Source organism: Ochlerotatus camptorhynchus, unplaced genomic scaffold (assembly GCF_037179485.1).
Source record: "Ochlerotatus camptorhynchus isolate MF236.1 unplaced genomic scaffold, CSIRO-AGI_Acam_v1.1 ptg000282l, whole genome shotgun sequence".
In the NCBI taxonomy this organism is placed as follows: Eukaryota; Metazoa; Arthropoda; class Insecta; order Diptera; family Culicidae; genus Ochlerotatus; species Ochlerotatus camptorhynchus.
Window position 1 is genome coordinate 1798657 of NW_027040771.1, and position 23314 is coordinate 1821970.

The 23314-nt window shown below is 37.1% G+C and overlaps 1 protein-coding gene across 2 annotated transcripts in view; it reads right to left on the reverse strand.

Moving 5' to 3' along the window:
• The window catches only part of Cph (Chronophage), a 299816-nt gene that overhangs the window by 61217 nt on the left and 215285 nt on the right, over positions 1-23314 (reverse strand). The window contains exon 1 of one of the 2 annotated variants that reach the window (XM_065228093.1): positions 19388-20251. The exons of the other annotated variant lie outside the window; for it this stretch is intronic. Within the exon in view, the coding sequence (XP_065084165.1) occupies positions 19388-19484 (97 nt within the window). The 5' untranslated portion in view covers positions 19485-20251. Of the gene's footprint in view, positions 1-19387; positions 20252-23314 lie in introns of those variants that run through there. 2 annotated transcript variants of the gene reach the window in all.

Below are 23314 nucleotides of genomic sequence, written 5' to 3' on the forward strand. Positions count from 1 at the left end.
TATTTCTAAAACATATACTTAATCCTATCGACGTTATATCAACTCTGTAATTATACAATTATTACAGAAACAAATCTACAAAAAAAAAAAAAATACACACACACATACAAAACACAAACTAAACACAAGGTTAATCAAACTTACAATCTATGGTTGATATTCTTCAAGAAAACATATATGAGTTGCATAAACTCCAGATCGCGTCTAGCCAAAATATCCCGAACTGGAACATTAGGTTGTCTACCTCGAGCCCGAAGGGAATCGTACAACTCGGATCTGACTCCACGGTGCTCAGCACATAACCAAATAATGTGATCTGCGTCCTGGTAACCTTGTCCACATTCACAGAGATTACTGTCCCCCAGCTCAACACGGAACAAGTGAGCGTTTAACGAGTAGGTTCCCTGAACTTGGAATCTTGGAATTGAAGTTGTCATTTCAGCAGTAGAATTATAATAACTATACAATAATATTGTATTTACGAATACGGTCAATATTTCAATATTTCACATTTGGATAATTTGCAGTGCTTGTTGTATTGGTGCCTTTTGAAATTGGGTGTGGTTCGAACGGGTGTGGAGTGCAGCATCAACGGAAAAGCATCAACTTTCACCTTAAGAAGTACAGAGAACTTTGTAGAAGCTCAGAGTTTTTCAAGTTATGGGAACTTTTTAGATGTGACGCTCAACTCAATGAATTGGAAAGAGGTTCAGAGAGCTTTGTTAGAGTTCATGGAACTGAGTTTCAGTTCAAGAAATTTCGTGGCAGCTCAGGGATTTTCGTAGAAGTTCAGGAAGTTCAGGAAGTGTGGAGAACATTGTTGACATTTATTCACGGATTTTCAATGACATATCAATGAAGTTCTCTGCATATTTTTCAAAAAATTTCAAGTTGATCAAGTAGTGTTCTGAACATCTGCAACTATTCAAAAATTCAAATGACGCCGCTCAGATATCCTTCCAGAGCTGATCAGAGATTTAAATAAATCTCTCTGGAAATTGTTCTAGACATCAGATTGATCAATTATTATTCTTAAGATGTTGAACTATTCAAAAAATTTAAAAGACGTCTCCAGGAAGTCTCCCAATATTGCTGGCTGATCAGATTTTGAATTTGAAAGATCTCCTGAACAAACATATCAACAAAGTATCCAGGTTCATTATTAAAGTCTTCAGCTTGATCAATACAAAGATCTGAAGATCTGAAACTGTTAAAAAATTCAATTAGCTATCTCAAGATGGCAGGTCGGTCAGGATGTATTTAGAAGATCTCCAGCTAATCGTAGATTTTCTAAGACTTCAGGTTGATCTAGTATTATTGTGAAGATATTCTAGCAAAATGGCACGGTGCTCAGGAAGTATTCAAGAGATCTTCGATGATTCGAGTGAAGTCATGTGGACATTCAGGTCGATCAAGTATTATTCTGAAATACATCCGATTTTGGTTCATTATTCTAATTCGACGTTTTAAGAAAGGAGCTTAACATAGGAAGTCAAAATATTTATTTCTTTATCAAAAATCTTCATAAGCCTGCTTAAAATTTTAAAAAACAATCCTTCGAAAATTTTCTTTAGCTTCAGCTTGTCTTCAAACAACTTGACAAAACATGAAATGCCTTCAACATATCTACAATAAAAAAATACCTTCACAGAATTTAAATGTTTTCAAGTGAAGACATGTCTTTAAATCTGGTGTCCCAGGCATTGCAGAAAGTTTTTTAATCATTATTCGAAGGATCAAACATACATTACAGAACACTTTTAAGAAAGCAATAGCATCATCAAAAAAAAAACTATCTATATTCACTTCCTGGGATCCTGGGATTTCCTGGGATATCTAATATATATTTCCCAAATCCCGGGATTGTGGAAACTGATACCCGTGCTTATAACCTTAGATTGGTTGACCATGTCCAGCATTCAGAAAATGAGCACCAATAGATGGCAGATAAAATTTCCGAAGTAACGAACAAGCATCCATCATTCTAAACTGTACATTGGTCAATTTGGTATCTATGATTATTTTAAATAAATTAAATAAACTTTAAATTGTTGTTTTTGTGCAACAGTTTGCATCAACTGACTCGATTTGTTTACATTTGTGACTTGGGTGACTTTCAAGCTTCAGCACTCATGTTTTGCAAAGTCCAGAATTTACTAAGAAATAGTCATTTTTTTTTTAAATCACTGAATGCTATCGGAGGGGGCGACCCTGGCGTAGTCGTTAGCATCCATACCTCTCACGCTAAAGTCACGAGGTCAAATCTCACCCCCGGACAAGTTACGAATGACCCAAGAGCGTTAAAGTGACTATAATAATAATTAAAAAAAAATGCTATCGGACTGGAAAACAAATTGCAAACAGTCAGATATATTTAAAACAAATTGTTGTAAAAAATTTGAACTTGATAAAAAATGCGATGTAGGAAAAATTCTTGGAGATTTCAAAACAAAAAATATGTTAACATTTCGGACCCTTTAGAACATTAATAACTGAAAATTAGGAAATTAAGACAATTTTCAAGATTCTGAGACTTGACATTTGTTTAGAGTTTTAGGTTTTGACATGTTTTAGAGATTTTTTATTTATAATTTTTGAGTGATCCCAGTTTGAGAAAACAAAACTGAGCGAAATTCTCAAAACGTGAGATTTTTTTAAAATTTCATAGATTCCAGATTATGTCTGAAAAAATAGTCAAAGTTTTGGAACACGGAATTTTAAAAGAATTAATATGTCAATTTTAATGAAAATCTTAGCAGGAATAAAAAAAAATTAAGAAAAATTCTTAGAGAATTCTGACAAAATTTCCAAGACATTTATTTATATGATTAATTCCTAGAAATGTATGTGCAGAAGAAAGAAAGATCTAAAATGAATTCTCTAAGAATGAAAGATCTGAAGAATTCCATTGATTAAAGATTAAGCCCTAAAAATGTTAAAGCGAAGAGACTCAGAAGAATTTATCGGAGAATTTAATAGGAATTAAAGTGTTAATTCCAATGAAATGCTGAGGCGAATTTTCTTCTTCTATTTATTGAGACTTTCAGCTAGGATTACAAAAAAAAAATACGACACATTCTAAATGAGTTTTGACCAGAATTGCAAGATAATTTATAAGTTAAACTTCCAAGAAATTTTGGGATGAATCCCAAGAAATTTCTATACAGAAAAAAAGGAGTTCTGAAATGAATTCCTATGGGATTCAAAGGAGATTTAATAGGAATCGTCAGGAGAATGGCAGATGAATTTGAAGGAGAATTCCAAGAGAATTTTGATAAGAGCTTTAAAAGAATTAGATGGCTGGTAGTGATCAATGGTGTCAAAAACAGTGATTTTAGTGACCCTGTTGAAGAAATAAGTTACCAAAAAGTGACTTATAGTTGAAAAAAGTGACTAAAATGTGACCCAAGAGAAGAAATGTAGTCGTTCTGATGACACACCAAATTATTTGAAATAAATGTTTGATTTTTAGAATTATTTAATGAGTATCTCATGAACACTGACGTACTATATGAACCTTTAAAGCGAACGATTCAACTTGAAAAACCAGGAGACCTCTGGAAATATTATTTTTCCCGGAAATACCTGGAAGTCTCAGGAAATCTCAGGGAGATGAATTATTTTCTTGAAGAAAAGAATACATTTTAAAATACAAATATTTAATTTTCCTCGTTATTTTCATTCACATATTGATCTTCATGGGCCAAAAGTGGATCAATATTCAGTTACAAATTAATTTAAAAAATACAAATGCTTGAAATATTTAATGTTTTGGTTCTGGAATATGCATATTTCCCACAAATCTAAAATATGAACAAGTTTTTCGGAATTCTGGATTTAAAAGCTATAGTACTTCAGAAAATTGTCAAGAATCCAGAGTCAAATTCCTTGCACAGTTTCAAAAGCTCTTGGAATTTTATTATTATTTCTAAGGGCCTCATGCCAAGGGAGTTCTGGGCAAAAAATCTTTGAGAAAACATCAACTGCAATCTGCTTTAAAAGGTAGTTCTGAGGAATTTAAGATTTAATGTGAAGCCTGAGACAGTTTTGAGTGGAATTTTAAGAAAACCCTGGGGGGGAGCGACCCCAGCGTAGTGTTTAGCATCCACACCCAGTCACGAGTTCCAATCTCACCTCCGGACAAGTCACGAATGACCTAAGAGCAGTAAATGACTAAGCGTTCTGTAGACCATGATTTAGACTTGTGGCATACTTTAAAACCTCGATAAAACTTACAATGTTACTTAGGTATAATACTAAAAAAAAAAAAAAAATTAAACTGAATTGAATTCAAAGTAAATTTTAATGAAAACTCATACGAATTTCTGAGAGAAGAAATCTTGTGGACTTCAGAGGAAAATTCCAAGGGCATTCTGAGGATAATTTCATGGAGTTTTCGGGAAAAAATGATGCCGGAACAAAACTTCTTGGAATTTTTTGGAGAATCTAAGTATTCTGCTTAAAAATAAAGCAGAAAGGGATACTAAAATGAGGATTGAGAGCATAAAGAGATGCTAAAATGATGATTGCAATTAAATCTGAGAATAGCTCCAGGAGATCTTCAAAAGAATTCCAGGAGAGTTTGGTATACAAATTACGAGGAGAAATCGCAGGAATTCATGAGAAGAAATGCAAAAATAATTCTTCGAAGACTTTCAATGTGAGTAGAATTTTAGTAGATTCAAAAGGAAATCTAAAATGAATTCAATGAAAATCCACGAAGGCAAAGAGTTTTAAAAACAAAGAAAATTTTGAGAGGCATTTCAAATAAATTTAATTTTCAAAAAAGTTGCAAAAGTATTTTATGAAATATTCCAATGAAATGCTTAAATATGTGTATCTACACATTAATTACGAAAATAGTTTCAAGGGAACTTTCTAAGGAGGGAGACGGATTCGAAACTCAAATATTTTTTAGCCAAATACATCAGTAGACCATAGGTCCACCGTTGTATAATAGAGTTCTCTGACGTTTGTGAAATGCACAAGGATTAGTGCAGAACTTGGGGTAAATTATAAGTATTAGTGCAAGAAAGCCTTTGAATTCGCCCAAAGTTCTGCACTAATACTTGTGCAATTCATAAACGTCATAGAAGTCTATTGACAATGAAAGGGAATGTGGGGGGAATGAAAGGGAATTGTGACTTCGAATCTTACCGGCACAGAACAGAAGGGGAAGTGCAAATAAATCGATGAATCAAAAAAGGTATGTTTTTCTGCTCAACAAGTGATGCGTTATGGTAGCGTTCCACACGGGCTATCTATGCGCACTAGAGTGATGCAAAATTTAAAATTTTCGCTCCACAATACTTAAACGATTCCAAATCGGATCCTGACTAACCTCTCAAAATTTGAACCCATTTGGTGAGAAACTGAGATGGCACGAACCATTTGAAGTTTGTATGGGAATTACTATGGTAAAACCAAGATTTTTGTTCATGTCTATCTAATAATTCACCATATCGGTCTGCTTCAAAAGCTTTCAACTGTACTTGTAGCAAATTTTCCAGCTACAACTTTGCTGAAGACCACTTTTTGATTAAATGCAAAGATCGAAAGTTATCAATGGTTCAATGCGCTGATGTCTTATGATCATGCTCAATCAACTGCTCAGCAGGCAACATTGGTGTTTCTGTGGCGTTGATTAGGACACAAAAATCATGGCTACTATGTCACACTGCAAAATACAGTGTTGCCTACAGAGCAGCTGCTTGATCATGTCATAAGTTTATTAATCTCTTAAATAATTAATAACTTTTTCCTGCCTCGTTTTACAAAGAAACGATCTTCAGCAAAGTTGTAGCTTCGAAAAATTTCTATAAGAATGGTTATCGAACTGTTCCGTAGCTCAATATGGAAAACGACTAGAAGGCAATGAACAACAAATTGAGATTTCCCATAGTAATTTACATGTAAACTTCAAATGGCTTGTGCGAAGCCTGTTTCAAACCAATTGAGTTGTAACTTTGGGAGGCTAATCAGGACCCGATTTTAAACCATTTAAGCACTGTGGAGCGAACAAGTTAAATTTTGCATCAGTCTAATGCGCACTCACACTATCATAGCATTCTATCTATCTTAACTGCAGGCAGAAGATGCCTTCTGCCGCTAGGTGCGCTAGTGTTCTCCAATGAAAAGTGGAGCCACTTTCTGATCCGAAGTTCCCCTTCTGTTCTGTGCCACCGGTGTCATTAGAATGTTTTCGCAAATTTCCTCACACACACGTCTCTTACCGATGATATGTGCTTACCTCTCAGTATCTTCTAACTTTCTTATAAAACAATTAATATTGACTGAAAACTCGTGACCCGTAATTAAAAATGAAGCTTAGAATACGTTACAACTCCCAAGTTTGAACATGACATTAGAGTTAATGCAAATTATTCAATGTTTCGATAAAACCATTTAAAAATTTTGATATAAAATTGGTTAATAAAAACCTATAAAACTTAGACATAAATTAAAAAAAAAATCTAATTCTTCTATTCGCATCGCTCTTGATTTTTTTTCCCCTTGATTTGTTTTCCGTCGATCTTGTTTTCCGTGCTGAGCACCAATGGTACCGTCGCCAGGGAGGCAGGTCCCACACCTGGACCCTACCTATCGACCCATCAACTCATGAACCAGGGACCAACGGCTTTACTTCCCTTTCGAATTAAGGCGTGATCAGAGATGTTATGCCTCAGAACATCCCAGCGGCGCCGACTGGGATTGAACCCAGGCCTGCTGGGGTGAGAGATAATCACACTTACCACTACACCACCAGCGCCGCTATCGTCCTTGATATTTTTGCTGGAAATTTACAAAACCTTAACCAATCGTATTTCCATCTAATTTCGCATGTGCGTCCAACATCTAAACAAAACAAATTCCTGCATCTTAGATAGAGTCACACCTCTTGCATTAAGAGTTAAACACGATTTTAGAACGGCAGAACACTGTCATAAACATTGCGGGTATCTGAATGTATCACCTGTACACTTAGAAATACCTAATCTTACACGTGACGGAATTCATCTCTTTTACATAAAGGATGAGACGTAAACAAACATGTCATGTAAAATTAAGTGCTCCGAGACTGAAAAGTTGATACGTTTGATTGACGCTCGTATATGAACACCTAAATTTACATCAATTTTTCTAAGTGTGTATAAATGATGCTCTACACTGTATAATTGAATGTAGATTTAGTCATAATACAAGTATTTCGCAATTTACTAGAAAGAATCAAAATCACAATTTATGAAATTCTATGTAAATGAACCTATATCACTTTCACTTGATCTCCAGCATCTACAAAACATGCTTCATAGCCGTTTTCTATCAAGAAAGATGCATTCGGCGTTCCAGTTGACCTGGTGCGTTCAACAAACGATAAACCCAGTTCCTCTTCGCATATACCAAGCTCACTCGAATCGCCTTCATAAATTTGAATACCGCCTGTAATCATAGTGCAAATATTGAACGTTCCACATGTGGCGCATCGGTGTGGTGTGTGGGTGTATGTGTGTTTGTGTAAGTGTGGGTGTGCGTTGGTTAAGGTGGATAGAAGAAAAAAAAAACGACGAACGAATGCATATTACGATATTTGCACTGCCATGTGGGCGGACATTCTCGTTTACCTGGCGGGAAGACCCTTCCCCTCCGCGCCCGCCGCCCAGGACCAGTTCTTATCAATTGGAACTCAGAAAAAAGGTTCTGTTATTGTCTCGCGTGGACCGGGGCTCTCATTTGGGCAAACATATTTGCATTAGCTGTGTGGCAATAAGCGACAACAACGACGGTATGGTTCTGGTACCGAATGGAGCATTGTGTATCGCGCGCGTATGTGCGGTGTCACCAACGGTCGTCAAAGTCCTCTTATCAACAACGAATGGTGGTTGAAAAAAAAAAAGCTGCCGTCGAAGCGGAGGTGGATAGCCGGAAAAAACCGCTCACCCAAATCCGAAACAAGCTGGTACATTGTTGCTCATTTGTTTACCTTCCGCAGCTCGCTGGCGGGACCTGTACCTGTAGTACCACCGGGCGAACAGCTCTCAGACATTCGGGTCAGTCCACGTACACGGGAAGAATACACACTGATTAATCCATCTATCAGTGACTTAGATCCCATTGTTGGTAAACAAACAGAACCCCGGTCATCTGTCAAGCTGGTATGGTTAAGATTATCCATACCCTTCTTTGAGAAGCACCCGTAAGAACGGTAACGTGCCACATCGGTTCATGCTTCCCGCAGGGACTTCCCAGAGGGCACCGCACAAACCTAGCGCCCTCAGGCTTTATCAATGCACAACGAACCGCGCTGGCTGACTGGCCTTCTTATCGCTGTGTCAACAAACAAATGTATCGCACTAATATCGAACCATGTCGAACCCGCACGGAAAGGTGTCTTCACCGGTGGTAATTGCGTGGGTGGGTGACACAAATGGACACGTCACATTGCATATGCTGGTTGGACGGTGAAATATGATTGATTGGTACTAGCTTGCTTGATCGCCCGTTCGTTGGCATGCTCCCACGGCGGGGAGCAACCAGAACAGTTAAGGCGCCTGGCCCCTCCAGCCTGGACACAGCTGTCGATGGCTCCATCAGTAACCGGAAAATCGATTCCAATCAGCGGGTGTTATCGCCGTTGGCGCGTGTCCAAACCACGCGCGCGGGATCCTGTTCAGATGTCGATTTGACGATTTGATCTTATCGGATCGCAATCTCGGTGTGACTTTGGTGGGACAATTTTTTGCTGATTAATGTACATGATGACTAGACAGTGGGACCAAGGTGATGTTAATTTTGTCAGTGGCCAGTTCGTTCAGATCGTAAGTATAGCGACCGTGAACTCACAGCTGCCTGAGTTCCCTCGGATAACGTTTAGAAAAGTAAACTAGAAACATTAAAGCAGTCATTCAGAAAACTACAGATCAGTGTTGCCAGCTTAGAAACTCAAAGGACTCAATCTCAATCGCAACTGCTGAAATCAATGTACTACTGAGAATTTTCGAAGTCGAGTTCGGAAACGTTGCAGATTTTAATGGGGAAAATATCTTTCATTTGAAAATTACAGTAGGGGAAATGGCTCTAATGTTGGCCTATGGAGCTAAGATTGGGTCCATCGCTATAAATTTGCTATTTATCAATTTTATCTAGCTGAACGCGTCATTGGGACGGTACTAATGGATATTTTTGGACGCTATTGAAAATTAAGTCGATTGCTGAATTTATATTTGGGCCTAAATTAGGGGCATTTAAGCCGACATTACATCCATTTCCCCTAGAAAACAAAAATTTAAAACGTTTCAAGCCCATGAATAGACACAGACAGGCTTTCGGTCAAATCTGGAGCAATCGTAGCAAAGCTTTAAACGCTGTGATTGACTTTAAAACAATAGTACACTTGGTAAATGTATGATTTTACGGTTGTGAACTGGATCTGGGCAACAAAATGGAAGAAGTGTGATGTCTAGGGTAACTGGATTTAATAAATGAAATACCCGATTTTTACCGGGTGCAAGTCATAATTTTCACGGTTTCATATTAACAGTAAAATATGGTAAACCCACAATTTTAAAATTAATTAGGGTCCCAGATCGCATCTTATTGTTAAATGATGTTCAATAATTTAGTATACAAAAAAGTATTTGAGAGATTCGGAAGTTTGAAATATCTTTCGGTTACATTTATTATTATTTTTTGTTGAAAGGCACTAGGCCGAACGCTACTGGGGTCACAGTGTCTCTGGCAGGATAATATTATTATAAAAATATCAGTACCGCTGAAACATCCATCAAACGAAATTTTATGTGCTCCTCTTTCATTTGAAGCTAGTTTTAAAATGTTCTATCTATGATTTACACTGAAAAGACGAAAACAAATCGAATTTAATTCAATCAAAGTGTGTTGTTACTTCGTACGTGGAATTTACGATTTTCGTATTGCATTATAACACCATCGCCTGGAAATGCTTTCAACAAGGTGGGAGTTTTGGTAGTGATAAACTTCGCTAGAACTATTCCACAGCCGCTGACAGTATAGGAGCAAGTCAAACGCGCACTCTTTTGCCTGTGAATTTTTAGGACATACCTCAATCCCCTCATCCATCATTGTATGAGCTAGGTAAAGGGGTGTGCGTTTGATTAGTTTTGTCGGATGGTCCTTCGTTCAATTTCGACTTTTTTTTTTCCACTAATGGACGCTTCATGTTGATATAGGGTTACGGTATGTAATGTGGGTCTAGTCCTTTCATTCGGCCTATCACGCAAATAAATAATTAATTAAGGAATATTACACAAAAAATAAGGAAAATATTGATCACTGATGATTGATAAATGTGTACCACACACAAATCAATTTATATCACAACATTTCAATACATTTTCAGCTCTCGTAAGTAATAAAACTGGTTGAGAATATCACTCTGTTCGGAGTTTTTAGCCGCCATGACTTCTAAGGTTAAGATGGGAAGGTTGCACTGACGATCATCAAATGGCCTGATTATGGCATTTATTGAATGGAATTACCTGATAATACACACTAGACGTAAAACTCACAGTTACTGTTTGAATATTTTATGTTTATTTTAATTGTTTAACAACGTTTTCACAAGTAAATCATGGACCCAACTTTAGGGACACATTTCTTTTCTATGTTCCTAACTTTGGCCCATGAAATTCATTTGACAGCATATAGCAATAAGAGTAACGTCAACAATGTGGTTTGCATTTGGATGATAAGGAACGAACAGGAAGGGAGATTTTTTCTGCCAAATCTGTATAATGAACATCACAATGTTTTGATTTAGATATTCTGCGGTCGAAAGACGATAAACGAAATTTTTAATTTTTAATTTTTAACTTGAGTGATTTAATGTAGTTTTCGTAAAATTTTCTCTAAGAAATGTTTTGAGGAATGAAGAGTATTAAGTTAACAGTGATAGTGATAAAAAAAAATACATAAGAAAACGTTACCAAGAGCGTTTTTTTTGAGAATCAAACAGGATAGGACGAAGTTGCATCCATAAATAGACCCAATTTGGGGACAATAGACCGATATTACATACATTTCCCTGGTGAGCTTTTGTCTTAAAAAAAGTAAGTTTTTCAACTTTTTGCGGTTCCTGATAGCAAACGACATGATAAGCATATCTAAGCATACCATTTAGCAGTAGAATATCGTTTGCAGGTAAATTAATTGATGAGTTATGATTAAAAACGTAATCTATGGCTGCATATTAGACCGAGGTTAGGGACGTATACCCTAAGTGTAGCATTTCATTCCCAAATAAAAACTATTACAGGGGGATTGCAAATGAAAGGGTGACTCTAAGCTTTCGTTTGCTGGGTGTTTCGACGATACTGATCTTTTTAAATAAGTAGTTCTCCAGAGACACCGTGGGCTGTGTGGGTCCTTGGATCGAATGTTATAAAAGGAAATATTGGATTTTATTTTATTTTAAAACAATGAGATTAACGGAATAGTTGGGATCTCGAACTGAGATTTTCTAAATATTAGGGTAAACACTCCTATAGTTGCGGTACGTTATAAGTGTTAGGTTCCTATAGTTGTGTATGAAGACTCCATACACAACTATAGGTACCTAACGCTTTTAGAGGAGCCAGTTGTTCTGATTTTTAAACTTTTCGAGATTCCATAAAACTAAAAATTCCAAAATTTCAAGAACTCAAATTAAAAAAAAAATAAAGTGGTGCTTGTGATTGTCAAATACAGAAATAAATAAATAGTAAAACATTTTAGGTTTCGGACACTTTGAAGAATAGTGTACAGGATTTTAAACAATAGAGTAGAGAACTACTTCGGCCTAAGCGCCCATTTTGGGCCTATCAAGCTGAAAACATCAAATAAATCCATTCTTTCGGCGTTAACAGGTAGATTATGCATTTGGTACGATACTTTAGTTCAAATGCTACCGGACGAAGACAATAAGAACGCGTGATATGAATGTTTGCACCAGTGTTGGCAAAATCAGAAATCAATTGATATTTTTCCGCTCTCATGCGCTCGCAATATCACAAGCTCCTATTCACAACGTGCAATAATCAAGCTGACAGTTGACTCGACACAAACATGATTCCATTGCACATCGTTTTCTTAGAAAGAGATAGCATAGTTTGCTATCTCTTTTTAATCTTCACCAATGACAGACGCGAAGGGACTGCTGCAAGCCATTATGGAAGTTTCGGTTGCATTAGGGTGTAAAGCAAAAATCATTGAACTCAATCCCACCACAGTTTGGTGAGATTTGCAGTTGGTGAGTTTTGTTAGCTTGATATTCCCAGCTGCGATATCACAGCTTGCAAAATCAACCGCAGTTGTTTGCTTGTTGATTTTTGTCTACAAAAATCAAGCGTGATCTTGGGCGTTGGTGAGATTTGATTTTTTGATATTTTCCCAACACTGGTTTGCACCCATTATTCTCAAATACAAATGAAGCGCTGCGACCGTATCAATCTTTACCTTCATATGATAGGCCGAAGTGAATTCATTGGCGTTTCAATGCGTTAGGTCGAGTTTAGAATCCGTAGGCCGAGTTTGGCGTTAAGAAGCAGCGTAAAACTTTTAACAATATCTCAACAATGTGTCTCTATCAAATCTTACGGTACGTACGGAAAGGTAAATAAATTTGGTATCAGTAATCATAACATTCCGTTATGTTTAAGTTTTGTGGAGAATTGTACACGAATTTTAGGGATAATTATGAAGGAATTCTGAGGAGAATTCTAAAGGAATTCAACTTGAACATCCAGGTTATTTTGAGAAGTATTTCAAGAAAATTGTTGTGAAAATTAAAGGTAATTTGAATGTAGTTCTGGAGATTGAGAGCAGGATTTCAGAGAAATCTTAGGCAAATTTGAAGGAATTTCCGGTAGCATTATATACAGGACTTCAGAGTTGTTTTCAAAGATAATTAACTGTACGACAAACATGATGATCGCTACAACATTGACCTAGTGATCAAATTATACATGTTCATAATTATCTATGCAACACTTTAACTACGTAATACTAAGTCAAGGAGGGTCTCCTTTAATACCTTCTAATTTTCCATAAACGAACCAGCATACGGCTGAAAATATCTAAATGTCAACCAATCAATCTACTGAGGAGAGCGCCATGGAAATCTAATTCCAAAGAAATCTAATTATGAACAAAACTTTAAAAATATCATCGCTGAATTTCAAGAGAATTCCTGGAAGACTTTTTGATATTTTTTAGGGGTTTCAATGGAATTTCCGGGAGGAATCCAAAAAAACAATAGTTCAAAGGGAATGCTGCACCTACCTCTTCAAAAAATTCTGAGTAGCATTCCAGGGAGATTCGTAAGAAAGTTTCATGACAATTCTTAGGAGAGTTTCATAAGAATTCCAAGGAAAATTTCATGGAAGAGATTCTCTCAAGGGCATTTTGAGAAGAATTCCAACGTTAATAAAGAAAGAATAGAATAGAATTTCAAAGGAACAGTCCCGGAGCATTCTGATGTGAATTCCAATACTTAGGGAAACCTGGGTCAATCCCAACTTAATCCATAACATACATTTTAAGAACACTCTGAGGAAACCTTTAAAGGCCGATTTCTTTACCTCCGCATAAATAATTAACCAGGTTTACCCATATAGTTAAGCCTAGTGCAAGGCTTAAGTGAAGCAATTCACCTTAAGGGAATTTTGATTTTTGAATTTTCTAGCGTCTGTGACAAAAGCTTCCAATGTTCAAACACATACAAAGTTATTAAAAGATGCTGGACATGGGACATCGGAAAACTTTTGAAATAATGAAGCTAACAAAAAAACCATGTATCTGAAGCTTAGATTTTTTTAGATTTTCCCTGGAGTCATTTAGTGCCTAGATTTTGGACTTGACAAATTCATGAAACTCTGAGACATTGCTAAATTGTTTAGATCTTTTTCTTATTCGTATTCATCTTCTTCTTCTTGGCATTTCAAGCTTATTTTTTATCGCATATTAGCTTAATGTGTGCTCTCAAGTTAGCGTTCTAGATCAGGGGTTGAAACAGTTGACGATTTTTTTTACTACACTCGCTTCGTTGTCATGCGCGACAGTCTGTTTGTATTCGTACACTTATGCTCTACCGTCATCTCTCTCACAAAACACAAACGGTAGAATAACATTCGAGCAAAAAGAAAATTATCTAATAACTATCATATGACATGTGTGATTTTGATCTAATTTCTCAATTTGGTTAAAATTAAACTATTTCTGTTATTACTAGGACATCATTGCTTGCTATTTTCAGAATTCACACAAGCACAACTTCAGCAGCTCTTATTATGCGAAAATCTAAAATACATACATTCGTGACGGTCTTCGGCAGCAGTGTCGTATGACAGAGCCTGTCATATGACATTTTAGTTTGGTACTGTACTATGATAGCTTGTTTTGCAAGTGTCGGAGGCAAAGGCAGTCGATTATCACAGAAAATGTGTCGACTACCGTGATCGCTTACAAGGCTATTCTAGATGCATTTCCACAGTTATTAATTGAGAGCTTTCAATGTGTGGCAAGTACAATCATACTCTAATGCCAGGGAATTCGAGAAATTTTCCAACCCGAAAAAGTCACTGACAGACTTGATCCTCATAGAAACCTTCGTCAAAATCTCATTATTTTTTGGTCAATGACAAAAATTCATCTGGTAACAAAAGGTTTAATTTTGTGCATTCTGTGTCACTTTAATTGTTATTCAAGCAGTTCAGGACGTAGACGCTTGTTCACTTCAATGGCTGCAAGTAATTGTGTAGCTCAATTCACTTAATTTCGTTCCAAATTTAGTACATAATAAAATCCACACATGTTCGCCACTGACAGCATTGTCATTGATAATTGACATGGTTTGCCATGACGATGACTGTTAGTTCAAATGAGTGACCAAAGCAGAATTGTCAGCACCACCGTGTATTGTAGAGATTTTGCAGCACTGGTTCCAGAGCCTTAAAAAATTAAGCCTAAGAATTGATGTTTCTACTGAAGATAAATCCACTCCAGAATTATTTCGTTCAAAGAGTAAGAGTTACTAATGAGTATTGTGTATTATGAAATATTTAAAAAAATATGCGAAGGTTCTCTAGCGTATTTTAATATATTATATTTTTTTTTAATTCACGAGATGAACAAATTTGAAAATTCCCTGAGATTTCCGTGTTTCACAGAATTATTCAGTTTTTTTCAGGTAGTAGACACTTTGCTTGGAGTTCTCCTTCCAAATTATTCAGACATAACTCTCTTTGGAATAACCTTGGAATTCTCCTCAGAATTCTGATAGAAGTTTCTTTTGAATCAGGGGCTCTCGTGGGATGAAACTCAAAACTCCGTTGGAATTCTTCTTACAACTCATATGGAGTTCAATAGAACTAACTCTAAAGGAATCCTCAGATTTCACTTAAAGTTTTCCTAACTGGATTTGCCATGAAATCATTCGTAGAGTTCCTCCAATTCTCATCAAATTCATTCAATACAGTCACTAAGCTGCGATACTTTTGCTAGGCTCTTATTTAAATCTGATATCTTAGAAAACAATCTTTAAAAATAATTTTCGTTCCAGATTCATGAAAATTTTATCTAATTTGGTTTTATTATTATTGATTTCAAAAATTTGTCTAAGTTTAAAATCTGTGGAAATTATTGATGTATCAGAATCCTAAAGAAACAATTCATGTTTCATGTTGTTACTGAAGATGAATAAACTCGAGAATTATGATTTTCAAAGAGTAAAAGTGAATATCGAGGAAGATAAAGTTGGATGTATTTTTAAAAGTTCTGAAATGTTAGGCGTACTTTAATATAAAGATAAGATCTAATTTCCGTCATATTAATCACAACCCACACTTTACCTCTCCTTTCAAACTGGTTTGAACAAAGAAAGGAATGGTTCTGTCAAAGATGATTAGACAATGAGTCTTAAATTGTTGAAACATTGTTGAAAATCTAACACTGCTTGTTGCTTCCAATTCCGTCAAACAGATTGAAATGTCATTAGATTCACTTCGGCAGAAATGGTGGATTCACCAGGAACGATTCCTTTATTTTCGAGAAGAATGGATGTAAATATTCATATAATGCGGTCTTACAGACCTTGTTTTGTAGCTTTTGAACTTAACAATCGTATCAGTAGTAGTTCCATACCATATTATATTCTAATTAAATTTCAATAATAATTGCTTGATACGATAACTTCAACATTACCTGAGAAAACCAGGTTTTTCCAGGAAAAAAAAAATCCCTCAGGACTCCCAGTTTTCCAGGTACTTTCAGGTTTTTCAAAGTAGTAGACACCCTGAAGAAAGTCGTGTAGCACACAAAGTAAAGCAATAGGTTCTTATTTTAGCCTAATTGAGATTATCCCAATATGATTTTTAATAAAGCAAATTTACCATAACATTTAGCTTAGCTTAGCTTAGTCTGACTGCACGTATCGATAGTTGCACTCCGTGATTGATCTGAACCAGTGAATACAAAGAATCAACTGAATGGGGCTTGGGAGTAACCTGCCATTCTCAGTGTACATGTTCCAGTGACTCCTACCTTTAAAGATCAATAACGTCACCGGCCACGTCCTTGCAATCAGGTGGGAGAGGGAAGGAATGTTAGTGTGTGACTTTTGTTGTTTTGGGACCGTGTTTACCTCTGCATCCCACAAAAGTCACAGGAAGGAGGTTTTGTTAGTGGGTTAGGTTCGTTGGATCAGGATTCACCTTGATAAGTGATGCGATCTTTTGTTTTGTGTAGTTATTTATAAGTGTTTTCGATTTATGCTCTAAACAGCCGGCTGTCTAGAGATGTAGATCATTATTAGATGTGTGTATACCGATTTAAACCAACAATAAGGATACTGTCGGGGCCCCTCACAAAGTGTGATGATGGTTTATTTTATTTTATCAATGACCAAAATAATTAATTATAAGCGGTTTGAACCGATTTAAACCAACAGCAAGGATGCTGTTGGGGCCACTCACAAAGTGTGATGGTGGTTTACTTGATTGAATATAAAATAATTATTAGAACCGATTTGACCCGATTTAGACCAACGGCAAGGATACTGTTGGGGCCACTCACAAAGTGTGATGGTGGTTTATTTAGTTCGGAAGAAAATGAATATGTATACTTCTTTTTTTTTTTATATAATAGAACGAATTTGTACTGATTCAAACCAAAAGCAAGGGTTCTATTAAGGCAACTCACGAAGTGCGATGGTGGTTTATACTATAAGGGCATAAAACAAAATCAAGAGCCATTTCGGTTTCCATAGCTTCCTAGACACTCGGCCGCAAAATAATCTTATCCGACGGAAACGTCTCGATCATCGCGCGATTTACCGTATTGATTCAAATTCCGAACAGTGCGTTAAAATCATCCTTTGAAAAACACCTTTTTTACCTAAAAGCAAATTTACCATAACATTTAAATAAAAACTTTTCACTAAGATGTTTGAATACTTTGCGACCCAACTAAGCTCAACCCGCGACCCATCAGAGGGTCGCATCTCATAGACCGAGAATTTTAAATCAGTTAATTGGGGCAAGACAAAACAAGCACATAGAAAGCATCTAATTATGTGTTTGTTATAATTTGAAATGGTCATTGTACACTTAAGGTTCAATTTACTTTGATGCAGTTTTTTTTTTCGTCGCATGATTTCAGATTGCAGAAAGTTAGCGTCATTATATTCTTGTTGCTATTTTACACAAAATTACGCGAGCTTTTTGCAATCTGAAGTGATGCGTCCAGGGGAGCTGCATTTCAGTTTTTTTGAGAACGCATCACCTTAATATGCCTGGAACAACGAATGGGGGGTTGACGATTTTTTGTTGAGCCAACACTATATTACTTTTTCAAAGGGACGGCTGTTGTAAACAAAAATTCTAACGTCAATTTGTCGAAACTCTTAGCCCTTTCACGCAAACTATCTACAGCATTTTGTTGGGGGAACATTACTCTTTCTGTTGGTGGTTTAGGTTTCCGTGGGAGTGTTAAGAGTTTCGACAAATTGACGTTTGAACCTTTGTATATAAAAACAGATACGTTCCTTTGAAAAAGTTATCGAGAATTGTCTATGCAAGTGGGTGGGGAAATGATTAGTGAGTTTCGGGAAAGTTGAAAGATCTTGAAGAATTAGTAGTTTTGCATGGGGGTTTTCAGCATTTTTAGCCATTTCCGAAAGCATCTTAGCGATTTGATCTATCGTTAAACTGAAAACCTAAAACCCGAAAATCCGATGTAGTTAAAATCCGTTTGATATCAGAATAAACACTGATCGACCTAAATATCCACGACACTTTACTGATATATTGGATATGTTGGAGAACTTTTAAATACTTCTTGATCAGTGTGCTTCATGTGTTATTTACGGACAGCCCCCAACATTTATTTTCATAAAAATCTCACTACTCCTTCATATTGTTTCGGACTTGTAAAAATTGTGGAATTATTGAACTGCAAATTTTCATCGACAAATGTTTGGTAATTTTTATTAAAGCCCTCTAACCTCGGGTTGAATTTGTTCCGAAGAAATCCGTTTTTGCCTTTGGAGGATGTTCCAACACTCCTAAGGGTATAATGAGCGGGACCTTACAATTAGGGTCGGATGCATGAGATAAAAGCAACAACGATAACTGTATCAAAACCGAATACTTAATCATTTCTCAATAGTGATGGAATAATACGACATGTATTAAACTAACTATTACGGGATATACCACAATAGATCAAATAACTGGCCGCAGTGGATGTATGTCCTGAACAGGGGAAAAACAACTCGGGTAAGCCGTGACTATTCGGGCCAACTCCTACTATACATAATTAAGTGAATTTTGTCACAAACAATGATTTATCGGATCCGTAAAGCTAACGCTATTGAGCCTTCCAAATATACGAATTAGATATTTTTTTCAAATAACATGAAATGGTTGGTTGTAACTGGAATTCTTTTGAACTTTAAAGTGTTGTCACTAGTTTCAAATTGGGAGATGTATTCATATCACTGAAATAATTGCTAATTAAAGCAACGTGATTGCATTTAATTTTCAATCAATTAATTTAACCTGAACATTTTAGACTTCATTTTTTGTCAATTGCATTAAACGTTTGAATTGACCTATTCATGTCACTATATTACACTTTAAATCCTCGATTCATTTTCATTGATCGAACTACCAACATATCAGCGGGATTTCTGTTCAGCTAGCGCAGTACACTAATTATTGCTAACAGAATCACTGTTATTTTGCACCACCAGCTTTCAAAACTTCCCTTCATCCAACAGTCCTCGACCATTTCCGCTGTTCCAAACTGGACCATCAAGTAAACAAACCCAAAAGAAATCCCATCGCCAAAAAAAAAGCACACACAAAAATTCACTCACGGTCACGATTGTGGGAGTAGAATCCGGCGTCCTCGCTGGTGGACAGCATCTTCCTGTACCGCTCGTTGTACCACTCGCTGTGCAGAAAATAATTCATCTAAATGCATGCACTTCCGGTCACAGACACCGACTTTCCGATGATCACACTTCACACCAAATATCACTTCTTGCAGTTTTCGCGTTCGTCCCGGCTGAGCAACGATTTGCCTCCGGTAACGGGTCTGCTCATGGCACTTTAGGTGATTATTTTTCTTGCTAATACTTTATTGTTAAAACTAGCACGAACACAGCGACCTCTCCTTTTGTTCTTCCGGTCGCTGAGTGTGAGTGGAGATCGCTTCAATCAGAACGGCGCCAAACTTCATTCGCAAGAAAAAAAAAAAGAAAAATAAACAAAAGCACCGTTTTTCGAAACAATGAATGAAGTGTGTGTGGTAGGCGCCTCGCCGGAATTCGCACACACGAAACAACACATCCGAGCGAACGATCGGCTCAAAACAAAAGCTTCACTGTGGTTGGTAATTATGATTATCCTTTTCCTCGAATGGACAAACGAGCGATCATCGGTCCAGTTTCACACGCGCGCGTTGGTGGTCGTCCAGTTTTTTAAAAAATGACACGTACACTTTTGATCGACCGGACCGGACAGACAACCGTTCTGGGACACGTCTTTTTTGTTTCTGAACACACGTTGACGACCTGGGGGACTGATATCCTGTGGTCCTTCTTTCCATCAACGGCGGCACACACAACACACCACCATCAATTGGAAAGACGACACGCACGTCCGTTTTTTTTTTTATGTGAGCCGGTTCTCTCTCTTTCCCACCTTGGGATGAACGTCTCTGAGACTGCTGCTGATGTGAATGATCCAACAATTGCTGGACGACGAAGGCGACTCCGTTTATCCACTAACGATATCCCACCGTATGAATGTACAACCTTCGTCTTCGATACCGTCTCATTCGGTCTACGGAATTGCACTGACTGGCTGGACTGGGAGATTTTTCCGAAAAACCATCGTCCTCTTCTTTGAAAACCGCCACCACCACCACCACACTACTCTCTTACCGTGTGCCGTACGGTTTTTCTAATAATATCCTCCGTGCGCGCTTCTTCACTCGTTCTCCTCGACCGACGGACAGCAAGCTAAAGTGCTGCGATCATGGGAGTGCGAGCAGGAGAGGCAGCGAGGACGACCGACGACGGCAGCCTGGTGCAGGATGGACATAAAAAACTACACACTCACATGTCTTTTCCACACATTCTCACACTCGCTCTCGCACGCAAAGGAACAAAAAAAAACGCTCTGGGGTTCCGTTTCCAGAGGTTTTTTTTCCCTGCTGTCCACTTCTTGCATACAAGCGTGTGAATGTGTGTGCAGCACATGTGTTCCGGCGGCGGCTCTCTTGCGCTCTCTCCCATCCAGACCGCTCGCTCTCGCAACACTTCCCCTCCTGCACACGCCGGCACGGGATGCTTCGAATTCGTTCCTTGCTGCGTCCTTCTTCAGATTGCAACCATCCGTCGTCGGCTACGGAGGACTTCGTATGCGCCGTTGTTCCACGAAGGTCCTCATCCACCTCATTCCCCATATGGGTGTGTGTTTGTTTGTGTGCGAGTGTGTGTTTACACTCGAGCTAACGGTACCTACCGTGCTGTGGCTGGCATTCTCTTTACTCGCATGCAAGAGCCATTAGACGACGGCGAAGGATGAATGAGACAGTAGGGTTGATTGAGGAGAGCAATATATCGGTCAGAAATAGCCGACATCAACTACTGAGTGTATGTAGCTGAGATTCTGCGGGCGTCCAAGCGGGACAGGATGCTAATTCTAACTCTGTTTGCTGGAGCGGGGTTTAATGAATAAACTACAAGCAATTGAGGTTTTTTTTTGGGCTTTCTGTCCCTTTTGCTCTTATAGCACCGGATCGGTATGGGACCTGTGTGTGCAATATTTATTTTTGTGTGGTTTAATTTGTGTTTGCTGCTTGTTTTTACTGATAGTTTGCACCATTCAATAGAATGACTGGAATGCAATTCAAATAATAAGAATATTTTAATGTTAAGGAAGGGCAAACCTTCATGCGATCCTAATAGGAAAAATTGACTCCATGTCACAGATATCAAAGTGAATCCTGGTCATAAATCGAGAAAATTTGTAGGGAAATCAACAATATATTAGAATCCCGAATTGATACTATTTTTTTCATATCCGGGACTTTCAAACTTAGATTTTTTGCCGAGATTGGTACCGCCGGCATTTATTTTTACTGGGATCTCAGCAAAATTCCTGTTTGTTAGCTGAGATCTCGGTAAGTTTTTAACTGAGATTAAGCAAAATTAAATGCCGAGATAGTTGGCGGGGCCAATCTCGGCAAAAAAAAACCAAGTGTTTAGATAATGTACACACTAAGATTTTAGTTCCGTGTTCGGTAAATTTTACCGAAATCAGAACAGCTGAATGTTCGGTAAAACTTTGACCTTCATTTTAAAGGCTATTGAATTTGAAAATAATTTTAAAACATGTTCAACCTTGTTAAAATGATCAAATCTTGTCATTTTAGTGGAGATTTAGTTTCAAAGTAGCTGAAAAGTAATTGAATTGAATTGCATAAATTTTACCGAACAGTTCAGCTGTTCAGATTTCGGTAAAAATTACCGAAGTCGGCGATAATTTCTAAGTGTGTAGGGTAGACTGGATACACTTGATTCGCTGTTTACATTTTGGATAAATCTCAGCTGAAAAATCAAAACTTGATGAGGTTTTAGCACAGGGACATATCTTATGTAACGTTATGAATACTCTAAAGTCTAACACCTCTAAAATTTTGTATAAATTATTAAACATACGTTTGTTTCTGAAAGATGTCTAAAAAGGCATTTTGAAAAAGTGGGTAGACTTAATACCCTTTTTGAGAGCGGATTCAGGGACTTTTCATATGACATTTTTTAAATACTGGCATTATATAAGCATTCTAGATTGCACGTAGTGTAAACGATACTATAGTTGTGGTACGTTAGAAGCGTTTGTTTTAAGAGTTGCTTATAGATTTTATATAGGAACAAAAGCTTCTATTGCACCACAACTATAGGAGCGTTGACACTAGAGTACCCGTACAATTTTGGCAAGGGGGATGATTTCGGCATCGTGGCCAAAATTGAACGGATTTTGAAAATAAGTATGTTTGCTCCTGTTGTGATTACAATTAATATTAAAAGAATAATTATCAATAACGTACATATATGTCATACAAATGACTCACGGTGGTCCAAAATCAACTAACTCATAAATTAAATGTCAAAGTAAAATCGTTCGATTTTTGTACGGTTCGATATTGGCAACACAAAATTTTCGGGCTTGTTGCCAAAATCGTACGAATACTGTATTTCCTCAAACAGAGTTTAATTTGTGTCACAATCATATCTCATGATTAAATGTGTATGGTCAAGTATCCTCTGAAAAAAAAAAGTTCAAAAGAAGCAGTACCAATTCAATGCTGATAATACACACTTAATTTTATTTGCCCAATCTCGGAATTTTTTTCCAAGATTTGCACAACCGAGCTCCCGGCCAACATATTGTGCCGAGATCTCAGCAAAAGTGACGTTTGGTTGCTGAGTCTTGGAAATTGTTTTGCTGAATCTCAGCAAACAAACGTCATGTATGCCGATATCTCAGTATAATGTAATGCCGAGCACTCGGCTGTGCAAATCTCGGCATCAAATTTCCGATCTGGCTAAGTGTGTAGATTCTACTAATTCAAAGCTTTGAGCTGTGAACAATTAATATGTTTTGGTTGAATATCCAAAACGTTATTAAGAATTTTCATGGTGGCTAAAAAAACGTCTTGGAAAGTGAAAACATAAGAACTGCTCTCATACGTTCCACAATCTGACGCAAATGCCACCATAAAAATTCTTTCT